Raw genomic sequence first — 17,264 nt, 5'->3', positions numbered from 1 at the left:
TATCAATGAAAAAAAAATGACTGCCCCTTTTTTAATTATGTTTTTGGTAATCAAAAGTTTAATTTCTTTTAAATGGTTGTGTATTTTCAGTGTATTTAACAAAGAAAATGATGTAAAGTGTAACCAACTCAACAATACTAGATGGCCTAATATTCATGCAATCATCTAATGTCTGATCACTCAGGGTAGAGAACATGGCGATGCGTCTGGAGGAGGTGAATGAGAGGGAACATTTCATGAAAGCGTCCCTGCAGACCGTGGACATCCGGCTCGCACAGATGGAGGAGATGATCGGCCGCATTGCTGTGGCACTGGAGCGGGTTGCTGGTATGGATCGAGGCGAAGTCAACAAAGCCCGGTCCAGGACATCATCTGACTGCACAGATACAAATTACATCCTGCGCCAGAGCAGTTTCAACAGCCAAGAAGGCCATTCCTACAGGCTACAGGAGTCTCTGGAGCAGGGTGGCGAGGAGTCCATTTCTCCTACATCTCCAACCGCTCTGGCCCCACGTGTCCGCAGTCACTCCTTCTACGTGAGCCACTCTTCCAAAGATAAGAGCGGAGCAGATCGGGGTGAAGGCTTCTTTAAAGATAGACTGTTCAGCCTCCATCGGGCCAACAGCTCACAGTCTGTGTCCTCGGGAGCAGGACCCAAAGAGTCCAAGCCCACACCTTTGAATACTTTATCTGTGCAGCAGCAACTTCGCCCTTCTTCCTGCATAGACATCTATGTTTCTGCCTCAGAGGACATCCCGCCTACTGAGAGCTTCTTGGATCCAGTCCGGACAGGTCCAACTCTTGCTCGAGACTCATCTCTACATTCTGAGATCATGGAGGCGGTGCTCTCAGGGGGGCGGGACTGCAGTGGAAGGGCAGGGGGCAGCGAAAGACAGTCGGACGGAACGGTCCTATATGAGGACAGCGCCGCCGCTGACCTATCACTCTGCTCTGCCCACCTGCTGCCAGACAACTTGCCCCCCTGGGACCTGGACCCCTCGCCGCCGCAATCAGCTGGCATTCTGGAGCGGTCCAAGAGCAGTCGCTTCCTATCCGCAGCAGGGCCTCTGTTTCTGGATGAGCCATCGATGGTTAAGTCGCACAGCCTGATGTTCACGTCACGTGGTTACTATGGCGGCATGGGCGTGCAGGTGAAGGCAGCCGAATATACCAGCATCACAGATTGCATAGACATCCGTTGCGTCTCTACCCCTTATCCTGTCCCAGAGCGGTCTGACTCACCTGGAGGCTCTTTCACATTCGATAAGCCTCAGGACCTGGGCGTCTCGCACCCTGAGAGAGACGCCGAGCTCAGTCACGCCGAGTCTGATCCAGAGGAACTGGCAGAGGGCTCTGCAGATACAGGTAAGGGGGGTCAAAGTAGCAGTAGCGGGGGAATGGGCGCAGACCTGGGCCTGGGTCTCGCACCGGGTCCGTTTTGCTCACCAATCTCTAGACTAGAACGAGCAAACAGCTGCTCCTCCTCAGAGGAGTCGCACTCCAACATCTACTCCCGAAAGAGCTTCTCCATAAGTGAGAGAATGGACAAGGGCCGTGGGAGCTCGAAGAATCCTTTCCAGAAGGCCAGAGCCGGGGCAAGACTGGAGGGTAAAACAGACTCGCTGTCCATGAGGAAACTAGCCAAACCCTCAGCATTCCAAAGTTTTGACAGCAGACACAATTACACGTGATGATGTCAGACCAGTAGTGATGGCATTGTAGATCTAGTTCCTGTAGGGTGGCTCTACCTCGTTTAAAATCCAAGGGCCAGTCCGTTAATTAGTACTGTCTGATTGAGTAATTAGCTGTACACTGGAATGTTTTATAATGGGTATCAAATTGCTGTTAATTTCCTATTATAACACTGCAATGCAAAGTCAGATTTTCTTTAGAGCTCATAAATTCAGAACTTGACCACTGCCATTAGACCAACATTAGTTCCAGTTCCCTCAAACTCGAAAGTGCTACTGGGGCTATATTCATAATTAGGGGAAACTTGGAGATTAAAGGCTTATTAACACCAAGACGACTGTTTGGTACGAAAGTTTGGTGCGATAAACATTTTCATTCGAATGAATGGCTGTTAATGCAGATTTTTTTTTTTGGAGAGATCTTCTAATATATTTTTCATTGCATTGTGAAGAAAACTAGTCAACCAATATGATTTGTCCTTTTAGTCACATAGCCAGAGCCTCTGCTGTTACATAAAACGATGACTTAGTGACGACAGTAAATAGCAGAGGCAGAATCTAAAACCGGCTCACTGGTCTCTGTACTTTTATATTGGGTGTTGTTTGATAAACACCATAGCATATGAAAAAATCTGAATGGTTGTTTGAAAACGTAAATACTGCTTGACTTCCTTTTTGTCTCTGACACTGACACTCTCTGACAACTGAGTGTCAGAAATGGAAAGTTGAGCCGTACTTTGCGTAACGGGGTAAACTATAAGCATTTCTATAAGTGACACCTACTATCTGAGAGTGATTTTGCATTTTGAATGATCAGACATCCGCCTGTCTGCTATTTATTTAAAAAAATTTTACTTTAGTCTGAACAGACAAATCTCATGTGCAAATCATACTGAACTTTTGTGCCGAACATTCATGTTGGTGTGAACAGGCCTTAACAAAACTTTGCAATGCAACTTACTGTTTTAGCTTAGATGGGTCACCCTTGTCACAGCATGAATCATGCTCTCTCTCTCTCCATAGACTTGAGAATATGTCCTACAGGCCTGGTAGAGTGGTGGTTTCATTCCAAAACGACTGAAACCAACAACTGAACGACTGAAACCAAAAGACTGTGACAAGGTTTTTAACACTGATGTTCTGTCATTTCAAACCCACACAGCAGATTTATACTGTATCCTCCATAAGATGTTGAATGTAGAATATAATTAGTATTATTATGAAAATATTAACCTTTTTGGACCCTTGATTTACTTTTAGGCCCTTGTTGGGTGTATACAACTGCATTCAAAAGGCTTTATAACCATACTGTGGTTAGTAACGTTATATGATGTGTCTGAATACAGCATAAGTTAGTGCATAATTTATAAAATTAAAAAAACAGATTACGTAAATTTTAATGCACTAATTGATCATGTTTAGTAATTTGTAGTCTGTATTGTTCCAAATATATCACAAAAGGGTGCCCATTTGAACCTATTTAAAAAAGAGTAACTGTTGAACTCTACACTAACAGCATGTTTGGTATGGAATGCTAGTATACTGCTCAGTGCACTGTACCGTATACTGCATACTCTTGGTTTGTGGAAAAAGTAAACAGTATATGATGATAAATGTTTTAAACAGTTGTATGCTACATTGTTGTCACCTAACATGATTTCTATATGATAACATATTATATTGCTAGTTTAATTTAGATTTTTTTTGGGGGGGGGGGGGGGGGGGGTTATAATACACAAAGGTCAAGCACATTGTATTGTCGGCTGCAGTATTCCTGCACAGTGTTTTCAGATTGATAACTGCACATTTGGCACATGTAGCAGGTCATCTAAGTATTTCCATTCATACGTGCTGCTGTGGTAATAGTAGTATGATAGTATGCCATTCCAAACATACTTTTAGACTGTTGCAAGTGTTAAAATCCATAGAGAACCTTTCCAAAAAAGGATTTAAAAGCAAAAAGTCTGATTGTCTTTATATAAGTGCGTTATTTTACACAGAAAAGGTACTATATGTTGACTTGCTATGCAAGATGCCACAGAGAGTCGGTCGGTCAGTAAGAAGTGTCATGCACTTTAAAGCAGGAGTTCTTTATGCACACCAGTCTCATCACTAATCAACCGGATTGAGTTAATATGTTAACATGCTGGAAGGACATAATGAAGACAAGTACATAATATTATCTTTTTTTCAGCAAGTTATATACCTTTGGCGATTTTCTTCCCATTTTATTCTTAATGGGTATATATCATTTTAATGACTTGATTTATCATAGTGGGAATTCAGAAGGATATAAGGAGATCTGGACAGACTCCGTTTTTGAACAATTAATTTCATTAAGATAAATCAATCATTCACTTTAAATAAAGTTGAACATTTATTGCTCTACAATTCACTGTTTTAAATGGCTGTTTAACTCAAATCAAATGAAACAGAGCAGTTTAAAGCAATACAGAAATGGCATTTGTATCTCTGGCGTAAATTATATTTAGTATAGTCACTTTTTAGTAAATGAATTACTCCACCTATTCCATTTCCACCACATGCATCACTCATTGGATATATTTTATTTGCCTTACTGATGTGCAATACTGCTAAGAGATTTAAAAACATTATTACAGTCACGGTGTTCTGAGATGTAAAAATTTACATTTGGTATTAGAGCTTGTATGTGAACCAAAAACATAAAATACTAAATGGCATTATTTTTTTGTGCATAGCAGTAATTCTAATCACTGTGGTTTTCAAATAACCAATGATTTTCAAATCAATATTAGTATGATATTCAATATATTTATCAGATTTGCTTCATTTTATATGATTTTAAACATCGTTTCTTATTTGGGCCTGCTCTCCTTCACAAGGAAGGCACTAACACTCCTACAAGGTGATTCTACTGCAAAGAGCCTTAAAACAGGTAAAAGGATTGCATGAACAATACACGGGCCCTTAAAACATGTCCATGCTCTATTATTTAGGGTAATGTCATTTAACAAATCCTCTTGTTGGACTGGTTCCAGCAAAAGAAGACCGAGAGGGCATTTGATCTAAGTTACTGAATGCAAGTTTCTCTCACTATCCTATGTTTCGCTCTCTTGTTTGGGATAGAAGAGTGAGCATATTTATGACACTTGTTTTTTCACATGTAAATGTTCTGTATATGATCTGTAAATCTTTCTGTGGATGTAAAAAAAAAAATTAGTTTAATATAATAGGATTTTAAGAGAATGTCTCTGTGTCTGATAGAAGACATTACACTATGACAACCTACCCAGTGTGCCAAAATGACATGACTTATAACTTTATGTACAGTATTTTCTTAATATTTTCCTATACTGTAGCATAAAAGGTTGTGAATTGTATACCACTTTTAGTCAAGTTTCTCCTCCCGCCACTTCTTTTTAAACTTATTGGTAAGCACTTCTCTGCTAACAAGTCCAAGCACATGTTTTCTGCAATAATGCTGTAGTTTGAACGGAAAGGTCTCAGTTTACTTATAGTGTCTTTACAATGCATGTTGTTCTTCCAAATGATATGAGCTGATTGAGAGATATGAGAGAACAGAGAGCAGGGATCTGAGGACTCTTGTCCTACTGTAGAAGGCTAAGTATTTGGATGCAAATACAAATGTGTATACTGTATTCCTCAATGTGAATAAGATGTTTGGCATGTATTAACAAATAAAAGAATATATATAATTCAAAACATCATTGTGGTTCATTTTGTTATTAGGGGAAATTATTAAGGTCAGTGTGATGGATTACGAAAAAGTTATATTATTTCAAGAGAATGACATCTGATTTATTATTTCATTATGATTGTTGAAATTTATTGTAAAAACAAAAAAAAACATATACTGTAGGCTACCTTAAATGTCAAATTCTGATAAATGTAATATATTTTAAAGAAATTGATTTTTATTTTTAACAACTTTATTTATTTTAAATATAAATATAATACATATTTTATCATGTAAATTTGAACCAAATTTAATTGAATTTCCCATTTTGTAAAAATAAAATAAAGTTGCACCCAAAAATAAGTGATCATGTTGAAAAAGATTCATCCAAGTTATTTATTTGATTTGTAGCCTATTTATTTTATTAACTTAGTCTAGTCTATTAAGTCCCATGTCGAAAGGATTTGTTTGCCTGTATGTTTTCTAGAAAACTCCTTAAGTGTGCTATGGTAGTTTACATACTGGAATCCCAAAGAACAGATCCTTCTTGAGTTAGGAGTGCTGTTCTGCTTAAACACAAGCATGACTCTGCATTCGAGCGGAAGTGTTGCTTGCACTGTCCTTTCTGCATCGTAGGGAGGCGTTCAAGTTCACTTCTAGTTCAGGGTACATTCTGTTCCACAAAAACAGACACGTGTGTGGGGCTGGATTGAGCGAAATAACAACATCAACGTGACCCATCTCGTACTGACAGCGTTGTTAGAAACGATATGATTTATTAGACGTGTTAACAAGTTGTAGGCCAATACATGCGTCGTCTTTTAAACAGTAAAACAATAAATAACACAGCCAAACACCTGCAATGATGAAATCTCATTCTTACGACTGACACTTACCTAGAAAAGTAGCTAAATAGCCCATAACCAAGTATTGTTAATATGGTAGGCTATTATTTAAATGTTTAGAAATAGGCTATTGCCTATCTAATAAGAAAATCGAACTATTTAGATGATCACAGAAATATTATTCTTACTATGTTGCATACTAAGGGGTTGTTAAGATTGTTGATAACCTCATGTTGTCCTTCTATTGTAAATGTATGCTTTTTTTGTCATTATAATCAGCTCATGCCGTTCATGTTTATGGGCAAACTCTTGAAATATAGGGTCGTTGAGTTGTTCCCATAATTTCCTAGAACTGTCTCTCAGCGTGAACCTCCGCGAGTTCGGACTCAAGAGATTACTCTGAAAAGAGTCGTATAACGTTGGCTCTCATTGGCTAATTTCTCCTTCTCCAATGGCCCTTCACGAGGGCCCGCCTCAAAAGTTATTTTACTTATAGGCCAATCATGTGTAGCACAAATCATCTGCTAAATGCACGCTTTATTTAAGGAAAGGGACTGTTGAAATTGAAACGTGTTAGAGTAATGTTTAGCTATAGAACAATTGCTCAATTCTTCCGTGCACCCAATTTTCATGAAGGCTGGAAAGAAAAAAAGAGAAGAAGAATGCATTTCATGTCAAACGCTGATAGGGGGCCTAAAATTATTCGAAGAAATAGATATTTATTGCTGTGGTTGTGACCCAGTGAGGCAGAGCTCATTTGAACATTCATCGTTTGAACACTATCAATCATATACAGTTGATATACAGGTCATTCCACGCGGAAAGATAGAGATAGAGATAGATAGATTAATAGAATAGAGAGAGAGAGAGAGAGAGAGAGAGAGAGAGAGAGAGAGAGAGAGAGAGAGAGAGAGAGAGAGAGAGAGAGAGAGAGAGAGAGTGTGTGTGTGTGTGTGTAATTAATAAATTATAATATATTAAAAATTTATAAAAAATGATATAGGCTATACTATTTATAAAATATAATACATAAAATTGTATATATTGTCAAATATACTATTCTTTATATGTTACAATGTTTAAAGTTTAACAGAAATTTATTTTTAAAAGTCCCCTTTAAAATTGAAAAAGCACTTATTGGGTGCAATGGCCCACATACACTAATATCTCTATCTACGTTTATTACATATTTACTGATTTTATGCCTATGTTTTGTATTTTTTCATTGCACGGTGCCTGCTGAACAACGTGGAACTGACTCACGTTGGGTTTAACTGTAACTAGATAATTGACAGATAGACAAATGCTAAGTCTGATTAATGCAAACGTCTACTACTTTTTTTTAGAAACAGTGTCCTCAACTGTATTAACCAGTGCGCCCTTCTGCTGATTCTGAAGGAGGCACACCATGCTACTACTGTTCCTGTTATGTTAGCACGCCCTCTGTCTCATACTCTGAACACTATTGGATCCATGGCTCTTCAATCTCATGCAGCCTAGGTGATTCCTGGTAGTGCATTCAGAGCGTCGCTCTTGGACCCTTAAGGCTTATGCCCAATCAGCTGCGAGCTTTATGATGACACTTTGGGATTCCGCGAAGTAGTTTCTTTCAGATAGGAACAGAACACCAAACAGCGGCACAGAGTTGACGCACTTGTGAGGGAAGAAGAGAGTAGCCTACGCAAAGTTTCCACGCTTTCTGGTGTTCTTGAAATAATATTGAGAATAGACACCTGGATGCTTCGTGTGCGTGTAGACGCAAGAAGCGACACAAGCTTTTTCCTTTATCCTTCGCCGGGAACATTATTTCATCCCAGTCACATTGGGAAAAACACGTGTAGGCGTGAAGCCACGTTTACTGGAGTCGTCTGTACCCCGATGCCCATATGATGAGCATCCACACTGCGCCCTGAGTTTTGTTTTGAAGTAGGCTATTTGAGGCACTTCTACAGTTCCAGCACAGTTTGTGTAACTACGATGACGGACGTTGAAATTGCTGCAAGGTCCTTGGAGCCGGTCTCAAACGGATCGAGCTCTGACCGCACAGACAAACTAGCCGGCGAGGAGGGACCTGAGGAAAGTCAAGAGAGTCGGACTCTGTTAATGGTCGCAATGATTCTGCTGGACCTAAATCAGTGTAACCCGAGCGGAATCAGCACCAAGCGTATGGTGGACTGTGATGCGGAGAATCAAACCGGTGTAAAGGAAAACCGGGAGAAATGCAGGGTGAAAAGGACACGGAACCGTGACAGACTGCATGTATCAGCTGAGAAGAGACACTGTTGTCCCTATGCTGGCTGTGGTAAAATATACGGCAAATCGTCCCATCTCAAGGCGCACTTCAGAGTACACACCGGTATGAAATGAGCACGGTTGAATTAATTTTGTGCTTATATGTACACAATTACTTAAGTAATGCCAGTAACTCGATACCGTCTGTTCGTTTTGCTGGAACGCCGTCTGTTATTACGCCCCACGCTCGCGTGTTCTCAGGAACAGTTCGGTTTCAGGAACTGCCACTCATACAACAGTGGGTGTAACCGCAGGCGGAGCGCTCAAGGGTGCACATGAGGGTGGAACAGGACACAATGTTTCTAACCAAAATGAGAGCAAACATGTTGCTTAGTCCACATTGTTACGCAGGTCACGGTGTGATCATAAAATTGCGTAATCGTGTGGCGGGGAAATGCTAGAAGTAGCCTAATCATTTCAGGCTTGCTAATTTGCAATCTAATGATTCGGTTTATTATGGCGAATATGTTCTGTTCTATTGAATTATATTCTAGTAGTCGTGGATATTGGTCCTTGATGGTCCACACATACATCAATGCGACACTCGCTAACCCCATATAGACCTTGTGTAGCCCCGCCCCTTTTCAGCGCTGCGCTCGTTGCCTGTTTTGTCTTCCTGTTTGTATTTCCTTAACATGAAAGTAAGATCATACGGATAAATTAATTAACCGCTAGTTTTAAAATCTTCCCGGTCTACTGACATTTGTTATGACATCCGTTCCAAATATTAAAATGCTCTTGATAACTTTAGTTAACTCTTCAAGTAAATCCACTTCAACAGCTAATTACTCTTCGACAGCGATGCATAGAGATACAGAACTATACTAAATACACACAATTCTAAAGATGGCTGCACGCTTGTTTCTCTGGCGCATTTGTATATAACCCATAGAAATGTATACGTAGATGACACATTCGACCGCTCCAGACACGTCGGCGCACCCGCCATCTTGGAACGGTCAGCATGTCGTCACTCACAGTAAGAATCAATGATGCCTCAACATTGCGCAGCTTCTGGTTGTGAAGCCGCCGATGTTTAAATTCCTGAAGAAATCGGACAATCTTTTACAGGTGAGAATGTGTTGGTTTGTGTTTTTAATTGAATTAACTCAATATTGCAGGGTTTTACTATTGTACTTTTTAATGGTTTTACTTTTATTATGGTAACTTTTCTTAATGTCGTGTTAGTTGACGCCTTCGTCTTGTTGTATTGTGTTAGTTTAGCAAAATCATTTGCAGTCAATTGCAGATATATTCATACATGCGTCTAACTACGGTTGCATACGCCCAGTCAACTTGCTCTCGAATGTCCACGGACTGGCTTTGAACGCTCCAGTATGACAGACTCTAACAGCCGCAAATGAGGCATCTATGGGCCTTTGCTATAATTTAACGCAACGATGACGTCATGTACACACCTCCTGATTTCACAGTTGTAAACATCCGGCACGTGGTGCCGCGTTGTAGCCAAGCGCATCCCCTCACAATAAGTGCGTTTACATCCAGTGCAAAACGTCGATAACTAAATAAAAAAATCAGCGAATTCTTAAAGCTCACCAACGAAAGTAACGGGCGTTTAAAACGGTTTCTCCAGTTTGACACAACATACGCACATCTAACAAGTCACCAATAAATATGTGTCGATTAGGTTTTGTTATAGCCTAAGTTGTATTATCAGTAGGGCCTTACATTTCTCCTGTGTGTGTGTGTTCTTAGGTGAGAGGCCCTTTCAGTGTACTTGGTCAGGTTGCACCAAGAAATTCTCCCGGTCAGATGAACTGACGCGACACTTTCGTACGCACACAGGGGAGAAACGTTTCATGTGCCCGCTCTGCGACAAATGCTTCATGCGAAGCGATCACCTCACCAAGCACGCCCGCAGACACGCCGGCTTTCACCCCAATATGCTCCAGGGTCCCGCCGGACGAAGACGACACTCTTCAACATCCACATCGTCCTCTGGCTCCAGTGATCACATGTCTGCTGGTGTTTGAGCAACTGCGTGATCCCCACATTTTGGATGTCTCTCTACCTGACACACCCAATTCAGGTCTTAGAATTTCTGATATGAAATTGATCTATTATATAATAATGATATCTATTAACTGATGATAAATTATATCATCAGGTGGAGTCATACAAAACATCATAATGGAGTCTTACAAAATATGCTTGCAGGAGTACTCTAAGACAAAGACTGAAAATGGGACTTCTCAATGGAATGGAGAGAAACTGTACATTTTTGCCAGAAACAATGTAATAAAGTCCCAAGGGCTATTTCAAATGAGTAAGGATATTTACAGTATACTTTAATCTATATAAATTACAGATATTTACATTTATATCACAAAGATGGGATTGATGTTAACAGAGAGGTGCCAGGTGATTTATTACACACCCACTGTGACAAAGGGAAATGAACAGATTCTGTGTAAAGATATATTATGTGAAACAGACACGTTTCAATTATCAGGCTTTTTCAGTGGTCCAGTATAGGAAGTGAATATGTTTTAAAATAATCGCTGTGAATGTTTTTTGTTCTTGGTGATATTTAGGGGGGCAGCAGTTGACTTTAGTGTTTGAAGACAGTTTTTGAATGATATTAAAACTTCTCTGAACTTATGAAAATAACTTAACGTCATGTTAAGTAATTATTTGGATATTCTAATCAGTTATGCAAAAGAATGTAACATTTAAGCTGGAGCATTGAAAATACTCTTCATTCAGAACACTTTCAATATGTTATTTTTTAAACTTTTTACATTGTTTTTGATCAGCCTTCATAAGTGATGTAGTGAGGCCCGCCAACAGTTTCACTCATTAATAGTTTACCATCGCCACCTACAGGCGTGTTATGATATAACACGAGGCAAGATCTGTGCCTTTTATCTCCAAATATTGCACAGCTGAACCATTCAGAACTGAGATTGTATCATTTTTCTCGCTACCTTTAGTTTTATTAGTAGCCTATAGTATTTACTTTAAGTCAATGAACCTGAGTAACATATTCTTTTATTAGTTTTATTTATGGGGTTTTCATTTTCAGATTCATAATCAGCTGTTGAAATACTTGAAATAATAAGTAATGTTATTTGAAAGTAGATTTAGTTTGAATCTGCCGTGATGATCAGCCATTTAAAAGACAAGCACAAACAGAATTTTAAATGTGAATAGTCAATGAATCTGGTAGATCTTTATTCAAGTATCGATTTTTATATTTTATGTTATGATAACTGATCAACAAATATTACGCATATAAGAACAGAATATCTGTGCTAATTTATTTTCCAGATGTTCCATATGTTTAATAGGTTGTGAGCTTGAATTCAAGAAGCAGGTCATTTGAAACAGTCATTGTAAAAATGCTCAACCTGTGCCTTCTGTTTTGAGGTTTAGTACTCTTAACTTAGATTGCAGAATGTAATTAGCAAACTATAGAGAAATACTTTGCTGTTGTTTACAAAAGTCTTTTTCAGTTGCATAGTGTAAATCCTAATGTCGTGAATGATGTGTTTATCAGTATCTTGCAGACTTCGAGCCACTATCATCGTGCATATATATTCTGTATTTTTACATCACTATCATTTGTACATATATATTCTGTATTTTTACATCATTGTATCATTTTTGCAACATTCATCGTTCATTACCTGTAAATTATGTGTAAAGATTAAAACAAAGAGAAGTGTAATTCAGGTCTGCTTTTATTGATATCACTGAAACCAATAACAACATTGTTAGTACATAAATGGACTTTCTCACATAATTAACATATTTATAACATAAAAACACAGCTTTTGTCCAACAAATGCTCACCTTTGATTATGCTTGAATTGAATACATCAGGTCATTACACTGTTTTAAAATTCACTAAAAAGTGAATATGAGCAGTTCAAATGAAATCAGTTTGCATTTTGAGATACAACTTGATCAATACAATATGTAGAGTGTAAAGACAACACAAAATGTGTCAAAGCTGAATTGAAGGGTAAAATCTGTAAAATCTTTAATGTGTAGACTAACAGTGCAGGTTCATCATTGACAGCTTGAATCATTTTTAACAATAATAATAATAATGGATGTTAAGATAGACCAGGGAATTGTATCATTTTAGCAACATTAACATTCATAGTTTATTCCCAAAGACCAGCAGAAAACAGTACTTTTAAACAGCCCACAATGTCTGAAAAAGTAACCATTTCCATGAAATGCAGTGATCGTATGAAAATGGACACAGGGTAAAATAATTTATTCCAACAAGGAGCATAAACATACTTTGGTGCCTTCGAGTTTGTTATATCAGAGCACCTTCCTGAATAAACTTACAGGTGCTTTAACTATCTACCATGTTTGGACATTCTGTCTAAACAGAAATGTCATAACAGATTAAATCATACCCAGTGATTTCTGACCTTTGAAAAACTGCTTTGAGACACAAAAGGTCTTCATGTAATCATTTTTATCTTCTTAGGTCTGTAGTGAGAGGTACTGTGAAAAGAACAAGACCTTGACCAATCAGATCAAATTCTCAAAGAAGAATATTGCCTTTCCTTTCATGACACGTGACGTACCAAGAGTAAACAAAATAAAGTGTGATGCCCAAGGCTACTGTTAGCGCTGCAGTACGAATGCACCAACATGCAAAATGTTCAACAAAAAACGAACCCAAGTACAGCCTCAATAGCAGCCACGAACAATAAACATCCAACCAGATCCGTACGGAAATCAAATCTTACCCTAACGACAACGTTAATGCAATGAGTGCAACATGAAAGCAGATAATTCTGTGGATAAGCTATTTCAAACTCTCTGTAACATCAAGTTGTTGTTTTTAAATCACAATTAAAGCCGTTTTAAAGCTTTATTTGTTCTACTTTCACTTTTACGGTATAACGCAATGCAGACTAGGAGGTGAAAGTGAGCAGACTCTCCTAGCGTATTAGCAAAACAGTGCATATCCTGCCATAGGAGGAAGCAACCAATAATAGTCATGTTAATAATCATTTGTTAGAGTAAATGTGTGTATGTGTGTGTTAGCACATGTAATGCGTTTTTGTGTATGTGTGTGTGTTCACATTTTCCTGTACACCATGTTTATCGTAACGTTTACTGTATTGTACATTTTCCACTGTAATATTGATTAGATGTCTTATCTGAGGTTATGAACGGGGATAAGGGATGGAAAAGAGAGAGAGGGAGCACGAGGAGGAGAAAAGGTGATGGGTTTACTGGATTTGACAAGCAGTGGAGGAGGTGGCTTGGCAGCACATGCAGGTGGAGTTGACGGATTTGGGCGGTATGAGGTCCAGGTCTTCATCATCAGGGATCTCATCCAGCCTGTATCCATCTTTCAGTAGCTGGATGTTCAGATCCTGGTTTATCTGCTGCAGGAAGCAACGAACAGCATGTCAGGCCGTGCTGCATAACCGTCACTAATTAAATCATAGTAATTCATTTGATTTTCCTGGAAGCAGTTATTTGATAGATTAATATAACAACAGGGTTGGTTCAAATTGATTGGTACATTTATTAGTTTAATGAATCAATGACACGTATAACAACATGAATATGACAATGGTGACCTTTAAAGGAAAACAAGGAGAGATGAAAGGGAATTTAGTGCATAAAAGATTGTGAGTGAGTTTTGAGAAAGAAATCTACAGTCATGATGCTTGTGGTATGGGGCTTAATACATTAACCAGAGTTCATAGGTACCTGTTCCCATAGAGACCTCACCTCGGCTGATGAGTATCCTGATGAGGAATATCTAGACATGTCGAAGTCGTCATCGCTGCAAAGGCAAGTGAAAACAGTGAGTTTGAAGCCTGTGGCAAATGGGGACGTAAATAAATAAGTGGAGGATGTGTGAAGAGCTTACCTGTCTGTGTCTAGAGCAACTAAAGGTTTCTCATCTGGGCTCTGGTCTAAAGAAGAGTAGCCTTTATTGGGAACCACTAACCTGGTTTGAGAAAGAAATACAGAGTTAGCAGTCTGTTTTTGGATTAACTTAAAAGACAGACAACGTTCATGTTGAAAACTGTGATTATTTTCTCTAGTTTGTACAGTACCTTGTTCTGGCCATCACATTATTTTTCTTGGGTTGTTGATTGACAGGGCTTCCAGCATTGCCATTTTTCAGCGAACCTTTCCTAACCAGCTCTCTCTGTTTGTCTATACAGAGAACAAATAATGTAAGGCACATTTATAATTTCATCATGTCATATAATAATACATAATTCCACAAAAAATTGCATTGGCATTTGGCAGTATGGACAAACCTATCTTCATATGGAGAGGAGAAGGTTTATAGTTCAGGGTGGCAGGTTCATTCTCCCTGGTATCTGAGTCTGCCTCTGATGTGGTCGATGATGCTGGATCCTGGTGAACAAGACAGAAGTGTCAGGACTGTCTAGTTTTATCGATTAAGTCAATTTTATGAGATGTCTGTTCTTCAGAGCTTTGCTCTGTCCATTTCCATCAATGTGAATGAGTAAAACATCACTTTATGCCTGCTGTATGATTTCTGTCAGTTCATTCTAAAACAGTAAAACACACCCTGGGATTGATGTGAAAGGAAACACAACATTTGCAGAAGCAAAAGGTGGAATTTGCCAAATTCAAATAAGGAACGGATAAAGAATTATGACTGATTTTAATATTACAAAAGCCTAAATCTACTAAAACTGGAAAAACATAGGCACAGTACAAGAGATTTTGGTACGTTGATCACAAAAACTTTACATATTGTATACATAATATATAATATAATATACACCAGACCACTGGGTCATGACCAAAAAATGGGTTGCAGAAGGGTTGCATACCCAGACTACCTTAAATATTGGTTTACTTTCACAGAGAATAAACATGGTTTGTGCCAGTCACAATATATTTTGTGTATTGAGTACAGAGAGCATGAAATAATTTAATTTCAAAAGAAATTTTGAAAACAACACTGTCAATTTTGTAAATTAATTCTATGCCACATTAATACTTTTGCATATTATTAGATCTATGCAGTTCATGTGAATAATTTTCCACTACTGATCTTAAGAACATGTTATTTACATCTGTATAGAAACAGTTTGGGTTTTGTGTTGGGTCTCCACTTAATGACCAATGTAAAATCTGTGTTCTGAAGCAAAACCAAATGAGAACCATTGATCTAGAACTAACCAGAGGAACACGAGCAACTGCTGTATGGGTCATTGGTTAAATATGGGCCATCCAGATGTCTCTTCAAACAGAGCTGGTTATTTTACTGAGAATTATTGATGAATTTGGGATGGGTGGGAGGGGTATGACATTATTCAGGTACCATAGCACGTATTCTGCATGATGAAGCAAAAGGATGTGAAGGCCTCTATGAGATTGAAGAAACATCACGCAGTATTTAACATTGTTTCAAATAAATGTTACAGACAGCGTTACGATGGAAGTACGAAGAGATAGAAGAACAACTCGAGCTGAAGTTATGAAATAAAATGAAGCTGATGTTGTTTTCGATGCAGGGAGACACACACGGTCTCAGTGCGCAGCATCATCATAGTAGCATCCTTACATTTGCAAGCAAAAATTCACACCAGACACAGAAGGGACCATCATCGATCTCTCGTAATATAAGATATGAAGATTATTTCTTCATTTTTTGAAGAAATAACGGTCTGTGATGACACAACATTAGACTAATGAAATATTCCACGGGTCGTTAGTTCATATCAAGCTACAATTCGCCCATCAAAATGTTATTAAAACCGCATACTGACAACATTTGTGTTTTAATCGGATGCTAAAGAGTCAATCTGGTTTAACTTACAAAAGGCTGCATCTCTGCCTCAGTCGGCACTTGAAATCTGTCAATTTCTTCCATCATCTTGGCGGCGGGGTGTCTGAGCCTTTTTTTTGTGAGCGTCTGTGGTGGATTTCTGCGGATATACCGCAAACCAATTGGTTAAAAATGAAATTTCACAACTGTGTCGTCGGATATTTGTCAGCCCCAAGAATATCCCCGACTCTCCTTCATCCCAGCGATCGCTCGTTAGCCAGCAGTGACCGAGTGGCGACTTAACCACCCACTTCCGGGAGAAACGAGTCTCGAGACGCGAGCAACACCACGGATTCCGCCCCACTCAACGCCATCGAGCGATGTCTGCTCCACCCAAGACTAGCATCAGACACAGACATTGTGCAGGCAGGGTTGTCTGTGTGTGTTTGAATAACCTCGAGATGGCAATATTTTGTGTGGGACGATGTTTATGCAGTCTATGTCGAACCTGTAATCAGGGATGTCGAATGGGGATTAGAATAAGATGAATGCAAACAAAAAAAGTATTCCTTTTAAACGGGATCTACAGTGTCCCCATTTGTGTTTTTACAGTGTTGAAAAGAGGTGGCCGCTAACCCTAACCATACACCTGTCCAATACCAGGCACAGAGTGACTTCAGGACCCTGGACAGCTTCTGGATATTAACCTTAATAAAAACTGCCTACGACTCTACGAGGCCAGTATGAGAGCAATCTGAAAAATAGGCAATGTCTAGTCTGATATTTGCTCTTTTGTTTTTTTTCTGACCTGTTTTCTAACCATTAATTCCAACCCAACCCAATATAACTGACTTTTAATCAAGCATTGACTAAATTAAATTAATCTAAATGTTAACAAAATTAGCTCAACATAGAAGTAAAACTGTACAATATCCATAAATCGTATGCTTTAGGCCGCTATTCATCTAAATTATGCTGAACTGCTAGCATAT

General features: G+C 38.8%; 3 protein-coding genes across 16 annotated transcripts in view; 2 read left to right on the top strand and 1 right to left on the bottom strand.

Annotated features, from left to right (window-relative positions):
- trpm3 (transient receptor potential cation channel, subfamily M, member 3) overlaps positions 1-5,459 on the top strand; it is a 140,522-nt gene extending 135,063 nt beyond the window's left edge. For 6 of the 13 annotated variants that reach the window (XM_082170781.1, XM_082170778.1, XM_082170773.1 and 3 more), the window contains one exon: positions 185-5,457. In XM_082170781.1, the coding sequence (XP_082026907.1) occupies positions 185-1,691 (1,507 nt within the window). In that variant the 3' untranslated portion in view covers positions 1,692-5,457. Of the gene's footprint in view, positions 1-184 lie in introns of all 13 variants that reach the window. The other 7 variants (XM_082170776.1, XM_082170779.1, XM_082170774.1 and 4 more) reach the window with 3 other exon arrangements.
- A 2,273-nt stretch (positions 5,460-7,732) lies between these two features.
- On the top strand, positions 7,733-12,198 carry klf9 (Kruppel like factor 9). Its single transcript, XM_082171620.1, has 2 exons — positions 7,733-8,571; positions 10,224-12,198. The coding sequence occupies exons 1-2, from the start codon at positions 8,193-8,195 to the stop codon at positions 10,499-10,501; spliced, it is 657 nt and encodes a 218-aa protein (XP_082027746.1). The 5' UTR covers positions 7,733-8,192; the 3' UTR covers positions 10,502-12,198.
- fam219ab (family with sequence similarity 219 member Ab) lies at positions 12,194-16,797 on the bottom strand. 2 transcript variants are annotated; one of them, XM_082171621.1, is made up of 6 exons: positions 16,324-16,797; positions 14,786-14,885; positions 14,576-14,678; positions 14,386-14,466; positions 14,223-14,298; positions 12,194-13,891 (listed from the first exon to the last, which is right to left on the bottom strand). In XM_082171621.1, the coding sequence occupies exons 1-6, from the start codon at positions 16,378-16,380 to the stop codon at positions 13,733-13,735; spliced, it is 576 nt and encodes a 191-aa protein (XP_082027747.1). In that variant the 5' UTR covers positions 16,381-16,797; the 3' UTR covers positions 12,194-13,732. The 2 variants fall into 2 exon arrangements, with proteins under 2 accessions (XP_082027747.1, XP_082027748.1); XM_082171622.1 differs by having other exon boundaries at positions 14,244-14,298; positions 16,324-16,780.
- Positions 16,798-17,264: the final 467 nt, after the last annotated feature.

Source organism: Leuciscus leuciscus, assembly GCF_965113295.1.
Source record: "Leuciscus leuciscus genome assembly, chromosome: 5".
Classification (NCBI taxonomy): Eukaryota; Metazoa; Chordata; class Actinopteri; order Cypriniformes; family Leuciscidae; genus Leuciscus; species Leuciscus leuciscus.
This window is presented reverse-complemented; position numbering and strand designations above follow the sequence as displayed.

What these genes read in the sequence shown, in the direction of transcription:
- klf9 (XM_082171620.1), top strand. Translation starts at nt 8,193, where the DNA reads ATGACGGACGTTGAAATTGCTGCAAGGTCCTTGGAGCCGGTCTCAAAC. An exon ending in GCACTTCAGAGTACACACCG is followed by an intron (nt 8,572 to 10,223) that starts GTATGAAATGAG and finishes GTGTGTTCTTAG; the next exon opens with GTGAGAGGCCCTTTCAGTGT.
- fam219ab (XM_082171621.1), bottom strand. Translation starts at nt 16,380, where the DNA reads ATGATGGAAGAAATTGACAGATTTCAAGTGCCGACTGAGGCAGAGATG. An exon ending in AGGCAGAGATGCAGCCTTTT is followed by an intron (nt 14,886 to 16,323) that starts GTAAGTTAAACC and finishes CTTGTTCACCAG; the next exon opens with GATCCAGCATCATCGACCAC. An exon ending in TCCTCTCCATATGAAGATAG is followed by an intron (nt 14,679 to 14,785) that starts GTTTGTCCATAC and finishes TTCTCTGTATAG; the next exon opens with ACAAACAGAGAGAGCTGGTT.